Source organism: Lygodium microphyllum, chromosome 16, assembly GCF_053477565.2.
Source record: "Lygodium microphyllum isolate KBCC chromosome 16, Lygodium_microphyllum_v1.1.10, whole genome shotgun sequence".
Classification (NCBI taxonomy): domain Eukaryota; kingdom Viridiplantae; phylum Streptophyta; class Polypodiopsida; order Schizaeales; family Lygodiaceae; genus Lygodium; species Lygodium microphyllum.
This window is the reverse complement of record NC_141150.1, coordinates 63,948,885-63,968,424: the sequence shown is the minus strand read 5'-3', so window position 1 is coordinate 63,968,424 and position 19,540 is coordinate 63,948,885. Positions and strand designations below refer to the sequence as shown.

General features: G+C 39.8%; 1 protein-coding gene across 3 annotated transcripts in view; it reads left to right on the top strand.

Annotated features, from left to right (window-relative positions):
- LOC148022917 (Zincin-like metalloproteases family protein) overlaps window positions 1–6,412 on the top strand; it is a 127,509-nt gene extending 121,097 nt beyond the window's left edge. The window contains exons 17-20 of one of the 3 annotated variants that reach the window (XM_087695853.1): window positions 5,050–5,123; window positions 5,247–5,354; window positions 5,428–5,508; window positions 5,754–6,412. In XM_087695853.1, the coding sequence (XP_087551979.1) occupies window positions 5,050–5,123; window positions 5,247–5,354; window positions 5,428–5,508; window positions 5,754–5,864 (374 nt within the window). In that variant the 3' untranslated portion in view covers window positions 5,865–6,412. Of the gene's footprint in view, window positions 1–5,049; window positions 5,124–5,219; window positions 5,355–5,427; window positions 5,509–5,753 lie in introns of those variants that run through there. The other 2 variants (XM_087695855.1, XM_087695854.1) reach the window with 2 other exon arrangements.
- The last annotated feature ends 13,128 nt before the right edge of the window (window positions 6,413–19,540 follow it).

Sequence of the window (19,540 nt, the reverse complement as noted above, 5' to 3'; positions counted from 1 at the left end):
TATGAGAGCTGTCCACAAGTGGAGTGGAAGTGCTACCTTCCCCTTGAGCATTAGGCAATGTTGCGGACCTTCGCTTTGCTGAACTTGATTGAGCCTGAAGGCTCTAATTGAAAGGCATCTCGGTAAAGTTGCAACAATTGAGGATAGTTTGCCAAGTCATTCTTTTTCATCCACTTTGCATCTATTGGTAAAACAATGTTGAAGCTTCACCAAGAAGCATATATGGAAACTTTATCTGCAACTTTACTTGTCTTGAAACCTCCACTAGGTTGTAGGTCTTTCTTCCCCTTAAGCATTGCAATGCTTTATATTTTCAAACTGCTACAATTCTAACTTAACTAATATGCAACATTGCATCCAATTAACCAGTCCCTCATGTGTACCTAACATGCTAGGAGTTCTAGATGCATAAGGAAATATTCTTCTTTGCATACTTTGGACCATTGTAATGTAACTGTGTATGGGAATTTGCATACTGCCATTCATACCAAGATACGTTTTCCCATCCATTGCATGCATTACTAGCAACATTTTTCCTTGTGACCAACACTATGGAGCATTTGTATGACTAGTATTAATACCATGAGTCCCAAACACAGTGGGTTGCATATATGTTGTGTCAAACTTGCCACCTTGTGCCCCAACATCATGCCAAGATTGTTATACCTGGGGTTATGCATATTACAAGCCATACTCGGATACATTGGGCCTTGCATACCATGCATTGGTTGCCACATACGAGAAGGAGTTGTGTCATTCTTCTTTGTTTGTGGTCCCTAACCCACCATAGCATGGAAACTAGTGCCATGACCAAAGTAACTTGGCTGTCCCATAATTGCATGCATGCCCTACTATCCAAAAAGCATTCGATTGGTACTTCCAATTTGGCCTTGCACATACGTCAATTGTCCCACTGATATCATTTGCTTATGCTCACTATCCACATTTGAAACATCATACTATTGTATTGGCTTTTTCTTCGGTGCATCTTGCTATCCCGAGCTCTCGAAGATGATTTTCTCTTCTTGCCTTTATTGCCCTCCTTTGAGGGTTCAAAGAGCGCATAAACTGAGGATCATTTGCCAATTGCATAAACATTTTAGTTGTTATCATTAGCTGATCTTTAAAATGGTCATGAAATTCCTCTTGCTCTTGTTGGTCATCAGCTTCAAGAGACCTAAAAGGACCCACCTCTTGTCCAATTCCCTCATTCTCAATGTGCTGTCCATGTTGCGTACCTTGTCCAAGATTAGGCATTGCATTTTTCCCAACATTGTGAATTTTCAGATTGAGAGGCATTATCCTTGCTTGATCCCATCTCACTATTTGAAGACATTCTTGTTGTAATGCTCAACTGAATACAATTTCAGCACTAGAGTAAAGCTATGGACCTTCAACCAGGTACCTTGGGCCCACCAAATCAAGGGTTTAGGTGTTATCTTGGCAATGGAACCTTAACATTAGCCTTTCTTCTTAGAGAGGGTGGTAATTTCTTGATCAAGTACTAATTACAGCAGACAAAAAATTCACATTAATTGAAAATGGACTATTTACCACTTTAATCTTGGACATTGGACACCCGATTGGGCCCAAAATTGGTGTCCCTTGTGGTATTTCTTTATCTTATATTGTAAATGGAAGGAGTATAACTAAGATTCTGTGATCTTATCCGCTAATCCAAGTGCCTCTTGTTGTTTAAATTGACCAGTAAGGCTCCAAACTAATTTGCCCCTTGGTTTGCTTGGAATTTGATCTTCACCGTGGTCTTTGAAAGACAGATTTAGCCCCAAAATTGATATGGAATGGCTGGCCTCTTGAATCTCCTTGAAATTCCTAAATTAGAGTGGTTGGAATTCAAGTACTACACCCTCAACTCTAAGCATGCATCCGAGATGACTTTCAAAACCCTAATTTCTACTGCAAATTAGGGTTTACAGTAGAGATTAATTGAAATCTCATCCTCTGATGGCTCAAACTGCTGCAAAATGTTGATATAACTTGAGAGATGACTGGGGGATGAGAGAGAATGTTGTAGAGAGTGGAAATTCAGAGTTTCATTGTGAGAAATGTTGAATAATTGTTTCTGCCCTACTCAAACAGCCATGGAAGCTATCACCTATAGCTTAGGACTACTAGAAAGATTACTATCTGCTTCTGTATGCTATCATCTATACCAGAAGGACCTTGGACTCCTATCATCTGCTCCCCTGGAGGGCTCCAAATTATTGTCATGTGCTATAAAACTGATCCATGGCAATTGCAAATCACATCAGTAACCTCTCCTTGCTCTCTAACAGCCTCCTGGAATAGACTTCTATCAATCCCTAAAAACATTTTTCCCACTTGCATGAGCGAGTTTTGCAAGTGGTAGCCTTCTATTCCCATTTTTCAGCATTTGCAAATTATTAAATTAATTTTCAAAGTATTAATTTTGAAAACTAGTTTAATAACTAGTCTAGTGCTCAAAAAATTAATTTCACCAGCCAACAATTAAATTGGCTCGGCCAATTTGTCTTTCGAGTATGCGTGAGCAATTATTTATCCTTAGACTGGCATTAATTAATTAATTAATGCCTAGTCTCTACTGTCACCACCCCACTGGCATTAGTGGCTAATAAATTAGTCTAGGCCCAAATCTGATATCAGCTGCCACCTAGTACCTGTCATGCATAACTGATTATATTTTTTGCCTTTGACTCCCACTGCAATCTCGAGATCCTTTGCCTGTTACCATGAAACAATTGCTAGGTGTATCACATGTGCTAAACAATTGCATATTTGATTAGTATCTTAATCAAATGTTATCGACAAGATTAGAGCATCCAAACTTTCATGCCCCTGTGACAAACTTACTAGAGTATCATTTTCTAAAAGTTAGCATTTTTAGGCTCAAATTCAAGTCCACCTAGGATTTGAGAGGGAGTGGCAATAGTATTGTCACTCCTATTTGTGTATTTATCAATGAGTTATTGGAAAAAATAAGAGCTTTATCCATTTTAGTTAATTTTAGGCCATTCGGTTGCAAGAAATATATGATAAATTATTGAGACACGGATGAGAGAAACTTTAGGGGCTTTATAGGGGTCATGGAGATATTTGCATAGTAGCAAGTGCCTTAATGAATTGGCTCAAGTCCTATGGATTTTAAGTATGTGATAGTAGGTAGCTCGAATAGTGAACATACGAGGATTTCACCTGGGTTTGTTGTGGGATCCTAGTGAGATATATATTAACTTGGAGGTTGTGCGAGTATCAATATTACTTCAAAGCGGTGGTTGACACTTCTTCTTTTGGGCATATCATATAAGCTTCTTTAATGAAGCTCTCCAAGGCTCACATTAGTAGGGAGAATGGTGATTGCCAACTAGGTTCTTCTTGCAACCATGTGGTATATTACCCTCTGTTGGGCCTTCTCTAGGCCATGCATTGCTAGATGAAGTGCTTCGGTAGGAGCTTTATTTGGTTAGGAGGAGATATGAGAGCAGCTAGAGGAAAGGTGGTTTGGGCTGCCATTATACAACCCAAATCTGGAGGGGGCTTGGGACCATAGGACTAGACAATCAAAGCAAAGCATTATTGGCTAAACTCATTGTCAAGGATCTCTTTCCAGACAAGAGCCCTTGAAAGAAACTTCTGCTATGGATGCTTCACTCTGTTGCACCCATATATGGAGTACCACAGCAGCCCTGCATTCATTGGAGCTTTCAAGACATCAGGATCATAGAGTTAGGAAGGAGTTTTGTGGTCAGATTTGCAGCTTCTATCCTCAATGCATCGAAATCTGTTTTATGTAGCCTCCGCCAACTATATCACTGATCCCAGTTGAACTGAGTGAGCTGTTCCCCTCCCTTTCCTAGTAAGGGTAGGGGCACAAAAGCGCTATTGGAATCCACCAACCTTTTCCTCCTCAATTGTGTGAAAGCTTTGTCGAAATTGACTGACCTTTTTCTCTCCTCGTCAATCACACGAAAGCTCTGCTGAAATCCGTTGAGCTTCGTGTGGAAGCCTTGTCGAAATCCACCAAGCTTTCTCTCTCTCCTCTAAGCAAAACCTTTGCTAAAATCCACTTAGCTTTTTCTCTTTTTCAATTGTACGGGAGCTTTGTCAAAATTACCTTTTGTAATGGTCTGGACGGTGTTGCTCATGGAGGTGTCTGAGCAACTACTAAATGTTGCCTCCTCTAGCTTAGTTAGGGTGGGTACGTCCCATAGTCCTATTTGTCACACTGCCTCGGAAGAGAGAATCAACCTTTTTGTGCATGCATACAATACTTGCGGAGAGAGAGAGAGAGAGCCCCATCTGTTGTCCAGACACCCACAGCTGCTGCTATAGCTGCCATGATCGCTATCTTGCATGCCAGGATCACTTCTCTTGCTGCAATGACCTTTAGAAAAGTGCGATGACTCCCTTCTTTGCTGCTACAACTGATTTTCAGGTGTCGCAAAAGCCAAGTCTTAATTTCCCAGCTTTTTCTGACTTTAGAAATTACAATTCATCTGCCTGCCCAAACTTAATGAATTAATAGTGCTTGCTTCCTTTGCAAAAATAAGGTAACTTGCAGGCTAGATGAACAATAGTGCTTGATGGCAGTGGGATTCTCATTCTTGGTGAATCTACCAGGGACCAACTGGAGTATCCTAGCAAGAAACAGCCTGGACTTGGCACAAACACACCATGTAACTGTTGTTGTCCAACCATGCGACGTCCCTCTTATCTTCATTACTTCTGCTATGCCTCAATCTGAAAGCTGTAGTAACTGAAGTGTCTATCGCCTTTAGATGAAGAGGTGTGGATAAGTGCCCTTTGAAGACCTGGTAGCTTGGAGGGATTGCTCATTAGGTTGTTTCCATTTAATGGTAGGACTCCAGGTTGAAACTTTAATGAAACCTTCTTGTGCACTCCATACCAGGTTCAACTAGCATTGTTATATTCTGATTTACATGATCAAGAGGGTGTTTTTCTGGTCCTGCAAATATTTAAAGGAAATTTGTATTTGATTAAAATTGGTGGAAAGTAAATAAAAGCCATTTACCAGACTTCTTTTGGCAGGAATGTTCGATCAGATTTTGCATACAGAGGAAAGAGTAGACACTGGATCTGTCATAAAAAAGCTTTACCCTGAGGTAAAAGTGCATTCTTACATTATAAGTTTGCTGATACGTATTCAAAAATGTAGGTTATTATGCTAGACTTCAGCATGTACCAAACTGGTGTTGCAGTTTTAAGCCGACCTGTTTTTACTGAAGGTTGTCATGGGGATGCCAATGCCTGAGAGGACTAACCTTGCAGCATCTACATTGCATTTTCTCTCAGGTGGTTATGATGCTATATGTTATAGCCACCTGTGGAGCGAGGTATTGTTCATTTCAAATGTAATGCAAGATGTTTTTTTTGTTTTCTGTCTCAATGATCTTGGAACAAATGCAGGTGTTTGCAGCTGATATGTTTGAGACAAAGTTTAAAGGAAATCTTCTGAATAAGGTCAATGGAAGGGACTATAGAGAGAAGGTGGGTGCGAATTGGAATTTTCAAACATCACAATTACAGCATATTCACATAAATTTTGTTAGGAAATATGGGGTGAAACTTTAGTGTCAGTAAACTTTCCGTCTACAGATAGGTTGTCTTCCTTATTTATTTGGACATGTTTACACAAAATGGGTGATAGATAATGAGTTTAAGTTGCGGTGATGTCCAAATTGTCTGTGATGTTTCCAAACCTAACATTGTGTAATTCTATCTGTTTGCCACAGGTACTCAGACCTGGTGCAACAAAAGATGCTATTCAAATTCTGAGGGATTTTTTAGGTCGAGATCCATCTATTGATGCCTACTTGAGAATGAATGAGCTGACTGATATGTAGCTGGACCATCTGCCTGATAGCAGAAGCAACCATTGCTGAGGCGCAGAGTTTTGAAACCACCAGGGAAGATCACTAAGCAGCAAGAGCCTTGCTAACGAATGAGTGTTTGTTCCTTGATGGACATGTACCTCCTGGGTGGGTACCAACAAATCATTGCAGAAAATAGGCCCAACTGTTTGCGTAGCCCTTTTGATAGGGCAGCTAGTGAAGTGATTAAGAGGTGGAGCTGTTGGCATGCAACCCCAAGGAGAGGTTAAAATGCTTGCTCCAGGTCTCATTAGAGAATCTGTTTTTGTGCTTGTGCCAAGTCTCTGCAAGCCATTTTAGACCCTGATGAATGTACTGCTTACATGTTGCAAAATCAGCAACATCCAGTGAGCTTGCACCATGAACAATCTCTTTCTGTATGAAGCCATGAGTACCATGTTAATCCTTTAAATATTTATTTTAATATTTCAAATTTTGACGGATCAAATTTCCATACACATATTTTTCAGCTGGCATTTATCATTGTGGCTAGATCCCTATCCGTTTAGCACACTAGACGCTCTTCATACCTGCATTACAACACATGTTCTAGTGGAAGCAAAAACAAATCTCAAGCACATGAATCATATAACTAGCACTTTACTTATCATGTCTCTCGTATCACAATAATTGAGGAATATATAAATACAAGTACTCTTATGTCACGGATTTGATTAGATAGGGAGGCATTTCCAGCAAAGAGGTTAGTGTTAAGGCATCTTCGTGCAATGAAAGGTGTCGTAGGGTGGATTTGGACCTCGTTGTACCATTCATGAGTTGAGAAAAGGAGATGGAATTGATTGCATTAGGTACTAGCCATTCTAGAATGTCCTCTACTCGTGTTGGATTCAGATATGTATGAATCATCATACAAGATGTTTGAAAATGTCTTGGTGTGAAAATGTCCTCTACTCGTGCTGGATTCAGACATGTATGAATCATCATACCAGACGTTTGAAAATGTCTTGGTATGATATGCCACTTCATACTGATGTATTTTGCCCATTAAAAAAAAAGGCCATGACTACCCCAGTTTGATGATTTCTTTTCGGTGCCTTGGTGGTGGCAGTTTTGGGCTCAGTTCTCTACATTTTCTTGCGTGTGCAATCTACATGGTCAGCTCTCAACTTGCACATGTGCAACTAGTATCTAGACTTCAGTGATCATGAGTAGAAATTCAGCTTAGTGAGTGTGCACTTAGCCTGTGTGAAAATAGGGTAGTGTGTGAAGGCTATTGTGTGCTCATAGTTGAGTACTCAATCCCATCCTCTCTTTGATCTTGGTTTTCAAGGTCGGCATGGTTTGAAAGCAAGGAAAAGAGTGGCAATTTGTGAGAGTTGCAGAAATTGAAGAATGGACAGTGTACTATGCAGCGTAAATATAATTTCCACCCATAGAATGGTGACCTTGCTTGTATTCATGTTCACACATCTTGGGGCTTAAGGGATTTAGGGTTGATAAATGCTTCAGTGTGTCTTAAGATGTAAAATATGCAAATTGTAGATCGCATGTAAGTGCTCCCACGAGGTCACAGGATGCAATGGATGCACATGTTACTAATTTGGGAGGTGCATCAGGAAGTGCTAGTGTCAATGTGGTTGCTTGTTCCTCTCAAGCTAGTGATACTCATGGAATGATGCTTAAAAAGTGCAAAGCGAATGTTAGGGAAGGTTCCTTGGTTTCAAAGTTGGAATATACAAGCAAGGAAAGAGGCATCAATTGCCCTTCGTTGGTTCTTTTATGTCGAGGACATTCCTCATTCGAAGGTGAGGAGTGCTTACTTTCTTAACATGGTGAAGGTAATTGGAAATGTTGGCCTAAGCTTCAAGGCCCTTTTATACCATTGCTTGCCCACTAAAGAATTGGATGATGAGGTCAAATGTGTGCAAAGAGATTTGCTTAATCTCAGAGAGAAATGGAAAAGATATGGTTGTAGCATTGTTTGTGATGGATGGTTTGATGCATGTCGTTGACCCATTACCAATGTAATGGTTTTGTGCAGGTTTGGTTCCACATACTTGCGATCAGTTGATGCAAGTGGTGAGTATAAGTTGGGAGAGTACATCTTTGAAATGTATAAGAAATCTCATTGAGAAGGGATTTGTTCCATTGTGTCATGATATTAAGTCACTAGAGATGCTTGGGACTCTTACCTTTTGGAGATTCATAGACATTCATATATATTGGTATTCCATCAAGAATAGTAGTTGGTATGTGGAACATGAAACAACATAGACTTCTAGTGAGACGAAGCATAACCAATACACTGATATCAGCTCCACTTAGTAGATGGAGAACTATTTGTGAGTGGTGTGTTTTGTTGAGTGTACGCAGTGTGTGAATGAAGGAGGTGTGTGAGAGGCGTGTTAGCGAATAGGGTGTGGTGGGGTTTGTGTGTGTATTGGTAAAATCCATGCTTATGTGACGAATGGTGAACCTGAAATGGGGGCCGACGCAAGCCCCCAAAGCTGAGGCGGCGCCGCCAGACGAGAAACGTTGCCGGCAGCCACCAGCATTAAACTCAGTCGTATTCGATGCAGAAATGCGATCCAAGCGAGGGCGCAGCTGCCGTCAAAGTGTAGCTGCAACGTCAACCAGGCCCATGACGTCAACGCATAGGCCACAGGTGGCAGGTCAGCAGCACGGAACGGCAGCCAACGCCACGCCGGGCGACGTAGAAGATGAAGATGTCGGTGAAGAGCAAGATGATGCAGGCAAGCAAGCGTCACAGTGAAACGCAAAAAGGCAACCCGTGAGCATGACGGCAAACAACGTAGCGTCACACGCGGCTGTGATTGAGAGAGGACAATAGAAGCGACACGGCCGCATAAGCCCAAAGACAGAAATCTGTCTAACTGCAAGCTGCAGCCAAGCAATCAGCAACGAGTGTAGGTAACAACCTTATCATGACAGCGGGTGCAACCCTTACTATGTCGTCTGCACACCGATTTGACACAATGCATTACTGCTGTGGTTATGTAAGGACGAGCAACCCCAACAAGCCTTTCAACTGCTAATATATAAGTTCAGAGGATCATGCCTTGTTGGCTTGGAATGTCGAAGCCCCCCCTTGCGGCTTGATGTAGACCTTTAGTTGCGGCTAGATTATGGCGACACCTTCCACGATGCTGATTCTTTGATGAGAGCTCAAATGTATGGGCTACTACTTGGGAAGGGCATCGCCACCCTCTTCAAGTCATCATGGAAGCTCAGCTTCGCCGATTCTAAAGAGCAAACTCATTCATTGTAAATAAATCATAGCTAGGAAATCAATGAACAAGGAGGTCATGTTAGCAACCACTCGAATGAGGAATTGCTCAATTCGTCCGCTTATCAATCAAGAAAAGAGGACTTTTTATAGTTTTCTATGCTTTAGAGTTTTTGAGTTTTCTACTTCTTCCACCTCTAATAAATCCAAAATTTCCAATCTCAATCCAATGGATCGGTTCATTTTAATTTGGCCTTCCTAAATGAGCTGCATATGTTTCGTAGTATGCAATCCTTGATCTCTGTAACATAGCTAAAATGTCGAGCTAAACACAACAATTGTGACATGAGACATACTTTTATTCTTTTAGAAGTTGGAACACACTTCGGTGACAATCACTAACCTTGCCTTCTTGATACTCTACTCTATTTAACCATGTATTTTCCTCTTGATCCCTAGAAAGCAAGATCACAAGACTAGCTTCGAGTTGTTCTGAACTAACCTATTCTACTTTCTTATATTTGAGTTATAGTCGAATGTTGTGATGGCTAGAAGATGGTTCTATGATCCAAGCAAGACAATCCAATATCATTGCTCCTTTCCACCCACCATTAAGTATACCAACGATAAGAGAAGTTAATAGAGAAGAAGAAAAGTGGCAAAAAGACATATAGCTTCTTTAATCTAGTTCTTCATTGAAATACTCCTCTCACTCACACACTCTCTCCATTATTACTCTCAACTTATGAAGACGTTATAAAATAAAAGATGTGAATGAGAAGCTTCAATAGTTGAATCAACAAAGCTTCTATAGCATGGCTACACCAACAGGGAAATTGAGATTGCTCACCCTTATAAAGACCAAAAATAGGGTTAGGTTAGGTCCTTGTGTAGGGTGGTGCCTCGTTTGCATTTTAGGATTTTTATCCCTTTTGCATTTTAGAGTTTGTACCCTTGTGAATTAGGATTTGTACTCCACTTTATGTTTTAGGATTTTCATAATTGTGGACCAAGGTTTGCGCTCTTTTGGTCATCCTATCCACTTTATGGGATCTAGGTCAGTCATTTCTTGTTGTATACTTATGCCTTAGACTAGTTGGACCTAGCCCAAACTATTTTGATTACAAATTCATGCATGCAACTAATAAAATAGTTGTGAATGTGACAAGTTAAGTTGCATGTGATAATGCAATGTGCGTGGGTGTAGTGAGCTTGGCTCTCACAAAATAATATAACCATGAAGACTACATATCATCGAAGTATCAAAAGAATACCAGTGTCCAAAGTAATACAAAGAAAACACTTAATACGTTGATACATGATGCATGGAGACACAAATTTTGGAATATTATGCTTCATTCTAGGCTAATAAAAATATTGTTTGTATGCAACTATGGTTCTATGTCCCATATAAGGAGATATATGCATTTTAGTCATGACAATGTTTCTAAAAGGTTTAATAACACACAATTTCCCTTGATAATGCAAATATCATTTCACATACGTGTAACGATTTAAATACATATTTTTAATTTTATGAAAACCAAGAAAATGATGATATGCAATATCTGTTGTTAGCTTAGGAATCAATGCATCTGCAATCACATTAACATGACCTGGTTGATAGTATTGAATCATTAGATGAAAATTTGGAATGAAAGAAGCCGATTTAATATGTCAGTTGAAAATAATAGATTGGTTTAGTAAATGTTTTATGGCACATTGATTTATTTTAGTGAGAACCTTAGATACCATAAGGTAATGTTTTCAAATATCTAAAGCATGAATTATAGCTAGTAATTCCTTAATCATAAGTTTTGTAGTTTGATTTAGAAGATTTTTGTTTATGACTCTTATAGACGATAGGATGGTAATTTTAGCTTTAAAATTGCATCTATCTTTGAAACACTACCATAAATGACAATAAGAAAGACGGATTGAAATTTGTTTTGCAATTGAAGGATATATATGTGGGTCAAAAGATATCTCAAAGTGTTAAAGCATTTCTTTTGACTAGGGTCCCAATGAAAAAATCATTTTTTTGTGATAATATAGTTACAAGCAAAGCAATTAATGAAATTTTTTAAACAAACTTCGATAGACATGTTAATCCAAGAAATGATCGAACTTTACGCACATGCTTAGGATTAGGCTAATCCTTTATGGCTTGAGTTTTCTTAGGATGATCCACAATGATATCTTCAACAGAAACTTTGTGTCTCAAATATTTGATTTGATTTTGAAAGAAAGAAGTCTTATCGAGATTGACATACATATGATTTTTATGTAGTAAATCGAACACAATACTAAGATGTTTCTTATGTTCCTCTTCAGACTTATTGAAAACAAGTATATCATTAAGCAAAACAATTATAAACCCTTGATAATAAGAAAAAGTTCTATTCATCATGAGTGCAAATGTAGTTGGTGCATTAGTGAGATCAAAAGGTATAAAAATAAAATTGCAATGTCCAAATAGATTCCTTAAAGCAATCTCAAAAACATCACTTGAATCCATAAAATTTGATGATATTTTGATTTTAGATCTATCTTGCTAAAAATTTTGAACCCCTAAATTTATCAAGAAAATTATTGACCCTTGGAATAGGGTATTAATTTTTAATAATCACCTTGTTTAAAGTTTTATAATCAATGTACATTTAATATGTTTTATTTTTTTTAAAACCAATAAGCTAGGCGTACTAAAAAAATAAGAACTAGGACAAATTAAACCCTTATTTAACAATTTAGTTACTTACCTTTAGATTTCCCTTTGGGACAAATGATTGTTCCTATATGGAGCTTTATGTGGTAGAGAAACCCTGTGAAAAAGTTTAATTTTGTGATCTAGGTCTCCTCAACATGGTGGCAATCCAAGTGGATAGTCATTCGTAAAGCGATGTTTATATAAATCTAAAAATATATTTTTTGTAGCTATCAATGCAGAAGATTTAGGGGTTTCTACTTGATTTACAAAAATCATGCATGCCTTTTGTTATTTTCTAAGTGCTCTCTTAACTTGTGTATAATTAATTAGTGAAAAAAGTTTAGTTCGAGGGTCACTAGCCAAAGGAATAGTTTATCCTTTGAATTCAAGAGTGAGTGTGTGATTATGATAGATAATGTTAGGATTAAATTGATATCTAAAAGAGGCATATCAAGAATAATGTTAGAGGAGTGGAGAAGTACCACTAGTAAATCATGTCTGATTTCTCATGTTTCATTATATCTAATGTATTGAAATATAGATCAAATATTCTACAATGAAGAACTAATTTCTACTTGCAACCTCCTAATCAATTTTTCTACAATAAAATAATGAAAAATACAATTCTCATGTAGAATAGTAACATCAAAGTCCTTCACATAACATTTTATCTTAAGCAATGCATATAAAGAAATAGGTGTTTTGTCGGGACAAAAAATGGGCTTAACACTCGCTCTAAGACTCCAGCTAGCGGTCGGGTTTCTATACACACCAAAAAACCCACACGGCGTCGTGGCCATGAGTATCTAGATAATACGATTTGATCTATCTAAATAATGCATTTGTAGACATAAGTGTCAAACTATAGTCCAACAATTTTCCCATCTCGATCCCAAGTACAGGGAGCTCCCCATATATAGGCCACTACCTCAGCTTGACTTACACACACATAGGGCATCCCCTAGCTGAATGTTGTGGCCCCTACAGCTCTCTTACACAGTAGGGATTAGCTCGAGGATCCACCGTCTCACACATAAAGAACAACAAAACATAGTCCACTCTTTTGATATTGCACGATCCATGAGATATATTTATTTCCTCACATAATTGTCCCTCGAGATAACAAATCTAGTCTACAGCAAGAGAAACCACTTTCGCTCAATCGTATATCAATAATGCAAAAGACATGTGCTATGCATCCAATAGTTGATCATTGACACCATGTTTAATGCACGTGCAATGTGGAATGTCCTAGCGTGCTCAAACAAGTTTTAAATAATATCTAGCCACATGATGTGCAAAACATTCTCTTCATGCTTTTCCCTAATGCAATGCGCCGTTGCTAAGGACAATACCCGACTAACCCATGCTACCATTCCTATTTAAACTTAAATAAGTTGCAACCTATATGCCATATGATGTAAAGAAATCAGAGCTAATTCAATTATATCATTTTTGTGTATAAGTGTAAAAAGGTTTGTCATCAAAATTTCACGTAAATAAGCAATAAATACACTTTTCACACATAAATAAAAGTAGATTGATACCATTCTTATATGCTACCTTCATTATACGTCCATGGATACACTACTACTTTTTGGTAATTTTATATACACTGAAACTAATTTTTTCCTATTTTTCTTTTTTTTCAAAACCCTAAGATTTTTCTTCTTTTTTGAATAATTTTTTTTTTTGGTTTTCTAATTTGGAAAATTAGTATGGACTGTGATACATCAGCATATTTTTAAAACCAACAAGCCTCTACTAAAACCAACAAAGGCTCTATTTTTTATTAAAACCAACAACTAGATTTGTTTACGTGAAATTTTTATTAAAACCAACAAAGCCTCTATTAAAATAGAGGCATATTTTTTATTAAATAGAGGCTTTGTTGGTTTTATGGACTGTGATACATCAACAACTATTTTTAAGCATTTTCAACCATTTTACCATAATAGAAATGAAGGTACAACATTTCATGAAAGAAACTAGCACTTACACTAAAACCCGCACATGTGATGGATCCGTTTTTAATAAATTAGAGCAATTGATGCCATTACACAATTGCTGGTGCTACCAAATCCATTAATCAACACGCCATTACATCATGGAATCATTTCACATACCCGTTCCATCAAATCGTCATTCTCTCTCTCTCTCTCTTTCAAATATACACATGGAAACAAGGAATAGGGAGGAGAGAGAAATACTAAAATTTGCCATTCCCATATTACATGCCATCATTGCTGGAGCCAAGGGTGGTGATTGAGAGTTATAAAATGCAGAAGTTTGATGATCTCAATAATTAGGTGGGTTGCTTTGAGGCTTCATCACACCCCCCCTCCCCCCCCCCATTGCATGGCGTCTTTTTTTCTATGCCCTCTCTTTTTTCTTCCCTTTAAAAAAATGCTCCCACTCTCCCCACGTCACATGAGAATTTGGGGGAGGGGAACCCCCAAGAGACAAATTCCCGCCTCCCTACTTTCACATCTGTTAGCCTTCATTTTGTGAGCCATAAATTTCTATCTATCCATTTGCAACTTGCGCACTGCATGGCATTTTTTGTTTCTTAAAATCCACAAGTGTTGTGAGGTCCATCTTCAAAAGCGCTTTTGAATCCCATCTTTCACAACTGCTTAGATTGGTCTGATTTGCATGTATTGCTTTTAGTCGGATCACATTTTTACTTCAAAATGACAAATTCTAGCACATTTTTGACTTCTTTTTCGGTTAAAATGATTGGATTTGCATTTGTTGCTTTGAGTGGGATCACATTTCTGCTTCAAAATGACAAAATTTGACACACTTTCATCTTTAAAATTTTAAAGCTCAAAATCCCGCTCTCATTAGCAACCATGGGATAGGGTGATTGAGCTCCTCAAACCCACGAACTAATCTTCACAGATATAAATAGAACAACAACTCTTGCCCTACCCCAACTGCTCCAAGATAGACCAACTAAAAGAGCCATCAAAGAAGATATCCTAAGTGGTGGTCTAACCCACCTACCTGACCTAGGAGAATTGGAATATGAACTATTGAGCGAGTACTTCTATAGCCTGGCTCATTTATATTTTTCAATTTATTCTCAGTCTCTATTCTTCATTACTTTTTACTTGGATGTGTAAAATGGAGAAAGCTGAGCGTATTGTGACCCATGGAGAACAAGGTATTGGTCTCAGGTTCAATCTTGGTACCCAAGAACCTACCAAGCTCTCATGAGAGGCAATACAAATTTTCTCTTTTTACTCCCATTTACTTTTATTCTTGCTCCAACCATCCTTATTTTCTTTCTGGTTAGATGCTATCCCTAGGAAAACAAGGTATCAGACTCGTTCCCAAGAATCTACTAGGCCTTCACAAGGCGATGAACATCAACTCTTTAAAATTTTTCTTTCTTTACTTTTTCTTGTTGTAGGGGTTAGAGCCTCTTTTTACACACCTTCATATTATATATATTTTAGACATGCTAATCATTTTTCTCTTTTATTTATCAAGCTTTTCTAGCTCTGCGTCACAACTAATATGGATATCTAGAATCAGCTCCCTAGCAGGCTAGAAAGACAGGGTCATTGGGACTACTCTTAAAAACAACTCTTTGCATGCCTGACAATGTCTTCACAGGAGGCACACAACTACTCAAACCTCTCTAGACATACCCAACCTGATCCTGGGACTTCATGCCTTGAATGCCGATCTCCAACAAAGAAAGAAAACTTTCCCAAATATACATAACATAATCTACTTAAGGGCAAAGAACTCGAAAAGGAAGGATATTGATTGGACTGGCCACAAGAAGCTTCCAAGTAGCAATTGGCTCCCTCCAATTGCTTCTTCCTTCTAAGCTGGCTAGTGTTAAAACACAAAAAAACTATCAAACACACCTACACCAAACAAACATATGGCCCTCTTGGCCTAACTTGAATATAACATTTCACTACAAAAGGAATTACCGTCCTGGATTAACGAAATTAACCATTATATCTTAAGAAATCAGCCCTCTTGGCCTAATGGAATATAACCATAAAGCACACCATTCAAAAACCTATTTTTATTGAAAGCAAACCCTTGGTTTCCACATAAACCCTACTGAAGTACAAAACTAGACTAAGGGGATGGGCTACTTAGGCCCTACACTAAATGCATCAAATTGTTATCCAACCCCTTGCATATATGGCAAGGGAAGTCTGACGAATATACCGTTGAATGATCCAATGCATCCATGAAAGAATAGAAAGATGGTTAATTTTTACCTGGCTCATAATCCATACTAACCATTGGCAGCCAAAATAGGACATGCCAACAACAAGCAGTTCCTATAGTAGCCTTAGGATGGTATCAATAGACAATTGTAAAAGCCTCTCAGGAGGACCACAATTAAGAAATATATCTTCAACAAAGGCATAATTAGCCAGGGTCTACAAAGCAATTGCATTGATGGAGAATCAGCTAGCAAGTCACACTGCCTTAAAGATCTTAAGGATGTGAGAGACTGCACATTGATACATCCTTAGAATGGAATCCCTCACACTATAAGTTCCATTCAATTGGTTGATTACTAAGTACGAGTTGCCTTTTACCTACGATCGATGAATACCACCATGTCTAGCTAGATTTATCCCATAAGCAAAGCCTTGTATTCCACCATGTTAGTAGTAAAAGAGATGCCTAGATATATTCCCATTTTTAAAATCAATGAAATATAATGTATAAACCAAGGCTTCATTGATGTAACCTGCCTGCCATAATGATCAACCTACTCATACTTATTGAAAGGTGAGAAGGATCGAAGCTTGCACACGAGCTATGGCGGGAGAGCAAGAGCAAGAAAGAGAGAGACAAGAAATGGGAACTCCAACAGTCACAATGTGTCACCGGGCCTTCCTTTATTTACTAGTCACTAAAAAATGAATGTAAAGAATAAAGTGACGTGACGGGCGCCCACCACCTGCAGTGTGCAGTGGCGGGTACTGTTAGTGTAGTAATACACGGGGCGGCACGGCGGAGGCGCCTTTACCCCAACAACCTCCCACTTAAAGGCGAATCTGCCCCAGTGAGAGAGAAAGAAAAGAAAAAGACAGTACAACTGTACATAGGTACAAGGGATGAGGAAAGGCAACATCTCATCCAACGCCCATCAATCTCCTGAGGAAGGCAAAGCGCTCAGTAGTGAAGCTTTTCGTGAGCAGATCTGCAGGATTCTCATCAGTGGAGATCTTGACAAGGTTAACAGACTTGTCCTCCACGACACCACGTATGAAGTGATACCTCACCTCAATGTGTTTTGTCTTCGAATGGAAGACCAGATTCTTAGCCAACTGAATGGCACTCATAGAAAATGTAGTGTAGGTATAGCATCAATCCCAAGGTCAGCGACTAGACGGCCTAGCCATATGGCCTCCTTGCAAGCCTCAGTGGCTGCAACATACTCGGCCTCAGTGGTAGACAAAGCCGTACACTTCTGAACCCTGGACATCCAAGAGACAGCACCTCCAGCATAGGTGAATACATAGCCAGAAGTGGACTTCCTACTATCTGCATGTCCTGCATAATCGGAGTCAGTGTACCCCACGACCCCTGTATCCTGGCTGCCATAGCAAATACACATATCTGTTGTGCCCTTCAGGTACCTCATGATACCCTTCACGGCATCCCAATGTTTCCTACCAGGTGTAGCCATATAGCGTGCCACAACACCAACTACAAAGGCAATATCTGGACGAGTGGCTATCATGGCATACATCAAACTGCCCACGGCTGAAGCATAAGGGATCTGAGCCATCTCAGCCCTCTGCTCATCTGTCTGCGGACAATCGGCCTGTGATACCTTCACATAAGAAGGCAATGGATAGCCAGTAGGCTTTACGTCCTGCATGCGGAAGCGCTCAAGGACTTTATGAATATACTCCCTCTGTGACAAGTAGAGGAGTCCCTGATGCCTGTCACGTCTAATGTGCATACCAAGTATGTGAGAGGCCTGTCCCAAATCCTTCATCTCAAAGCTCTTCTTCAGCTGAGATTTAAGAGCATCTAGCTCATCATGAGCTTTCTCTGCTATCAGCATATCATCCACATAGAGTACCAAAATAAGCAATGAACCATCACGGGCTTTCTTCGTGTAAAGACACGGATCCATAGCACTCCTAATGTAGCCCTGTGACTGCATAAAGGCATCAAACTTATGATACCATTCCCTAGGTGCCTGCTTCAAGCCATAAAGACTTTTCTTCAACTTGCACACTAGGTGCTCCCTGCCAGGTTCTGCAAAGCCCTTAGGCTGCTCCATATAGATCTCATCATGCAAGTCCCCATGTAAGAAAGCCGTCTTGACATCCATCTGATATAGATCTAAGTCAAGCTGAGCAAGCAAAGCCAAGACCAAGCACAGGGTGGTCATCTTAACCACAGGAGAAAAGACCTCATCAAAGTCTACACCATGCTCCTGCTTAAAACCCTTTGCTACTAATCTAGCCTTGTATGCCGGCTTGGGATGTCCAGGGGTACTTTTCAGCTTGTACACCCACTTGCATGGCAAAGCCTTCTTGCCCTTAGGCAAGGCAACCAAATCCCAAGTCTCATTCTTATGCAAGGAGCCGATCTCAGACTGCATAGCCCTCTCCCAGGAGTGACTGTCATCCTTGCACATAGCCTCATCATAAGTGAAAGGCTCTCCTGCATCTGTAACCAAAATATAATGCATAGAGGGCTGAAATCTATCAGGTGGACGTCTGTCTCTAGCAGACCATCTCACTGCAGGATCTGCTGCCTGCCCAGCTGCCTGTCCAACACCCTGACCATGAGCATCTGCTGCAGCTGTAGGCTGTCCAACTGGCTGTGCAGGAGCTCTAGGCTCCTCCTGAAAGATCACTCTGCGGATCTCAACCACTTTCTCAGGCTGCCTGTGCATCTTGTCTTCATGGAAGACTACATCATGGCTGCGTACTATTTTCCGCGCCTGCGGATCCCATAGGCGATAGCCCATCTCTCCTGAATCACCATAACCAAGAAAGATGCATTTAATGCTCTTTGGATCCAACTTACTCCTCTTGTCCTTGGGCACATGGCAGAATGCCTCACATCCAAAGACACGGAGATGCGCATAAGAGGTTGGTTTACCAGCCCAAACTACCTCTGCAACCTGGAAATCCAATCCACTAGAAGGCGATCGGTTTATGACATGCACTACCGTACTTACTGCCTCAGCCCAAAAGCTCTGTGGTAGGCCTGCATGGCTAAGCATAGAGCGGACACGCTCCTGAATAGTCCTGTTCATGCGCTCAGCCAAACCATTCTGGGCGGGGGTGTAAGGGGCGGTCAACTGACGCTTAATACCCCTGTGGAATGAAAATGTTATCTGGTTTGTAGTATCTTCCACCTTTGGACTATGCACGTTTTGACTCGTGTGATCATTGTCTTTATGGTAAGCAGAATAGGTCTATGCATAAGAAATCGGGTAGGCCATGTATGAGTGAGCCCTTGGCTTTGGTGCATTCAGATGTTTGTGGGCCCATGCCGTGTATGTCTATGGGTGGCGCGAAGTACTTTGTTACCTTCATTGATGATTTTTCTAGGAAAGTGTGGGCTTATCCCATAAAGCAAAAGTCCGATGTCTTGGCAGTCTTTCAGCGTTGGCTTGCTCTTGTTGAGAACCAGACTGGGTATAGGCTGAAATGCCTTAGGACTGACAATGGGGGAGAATATGTCTCACGTGCTTTTGAGCAATTCCTTCAAAGA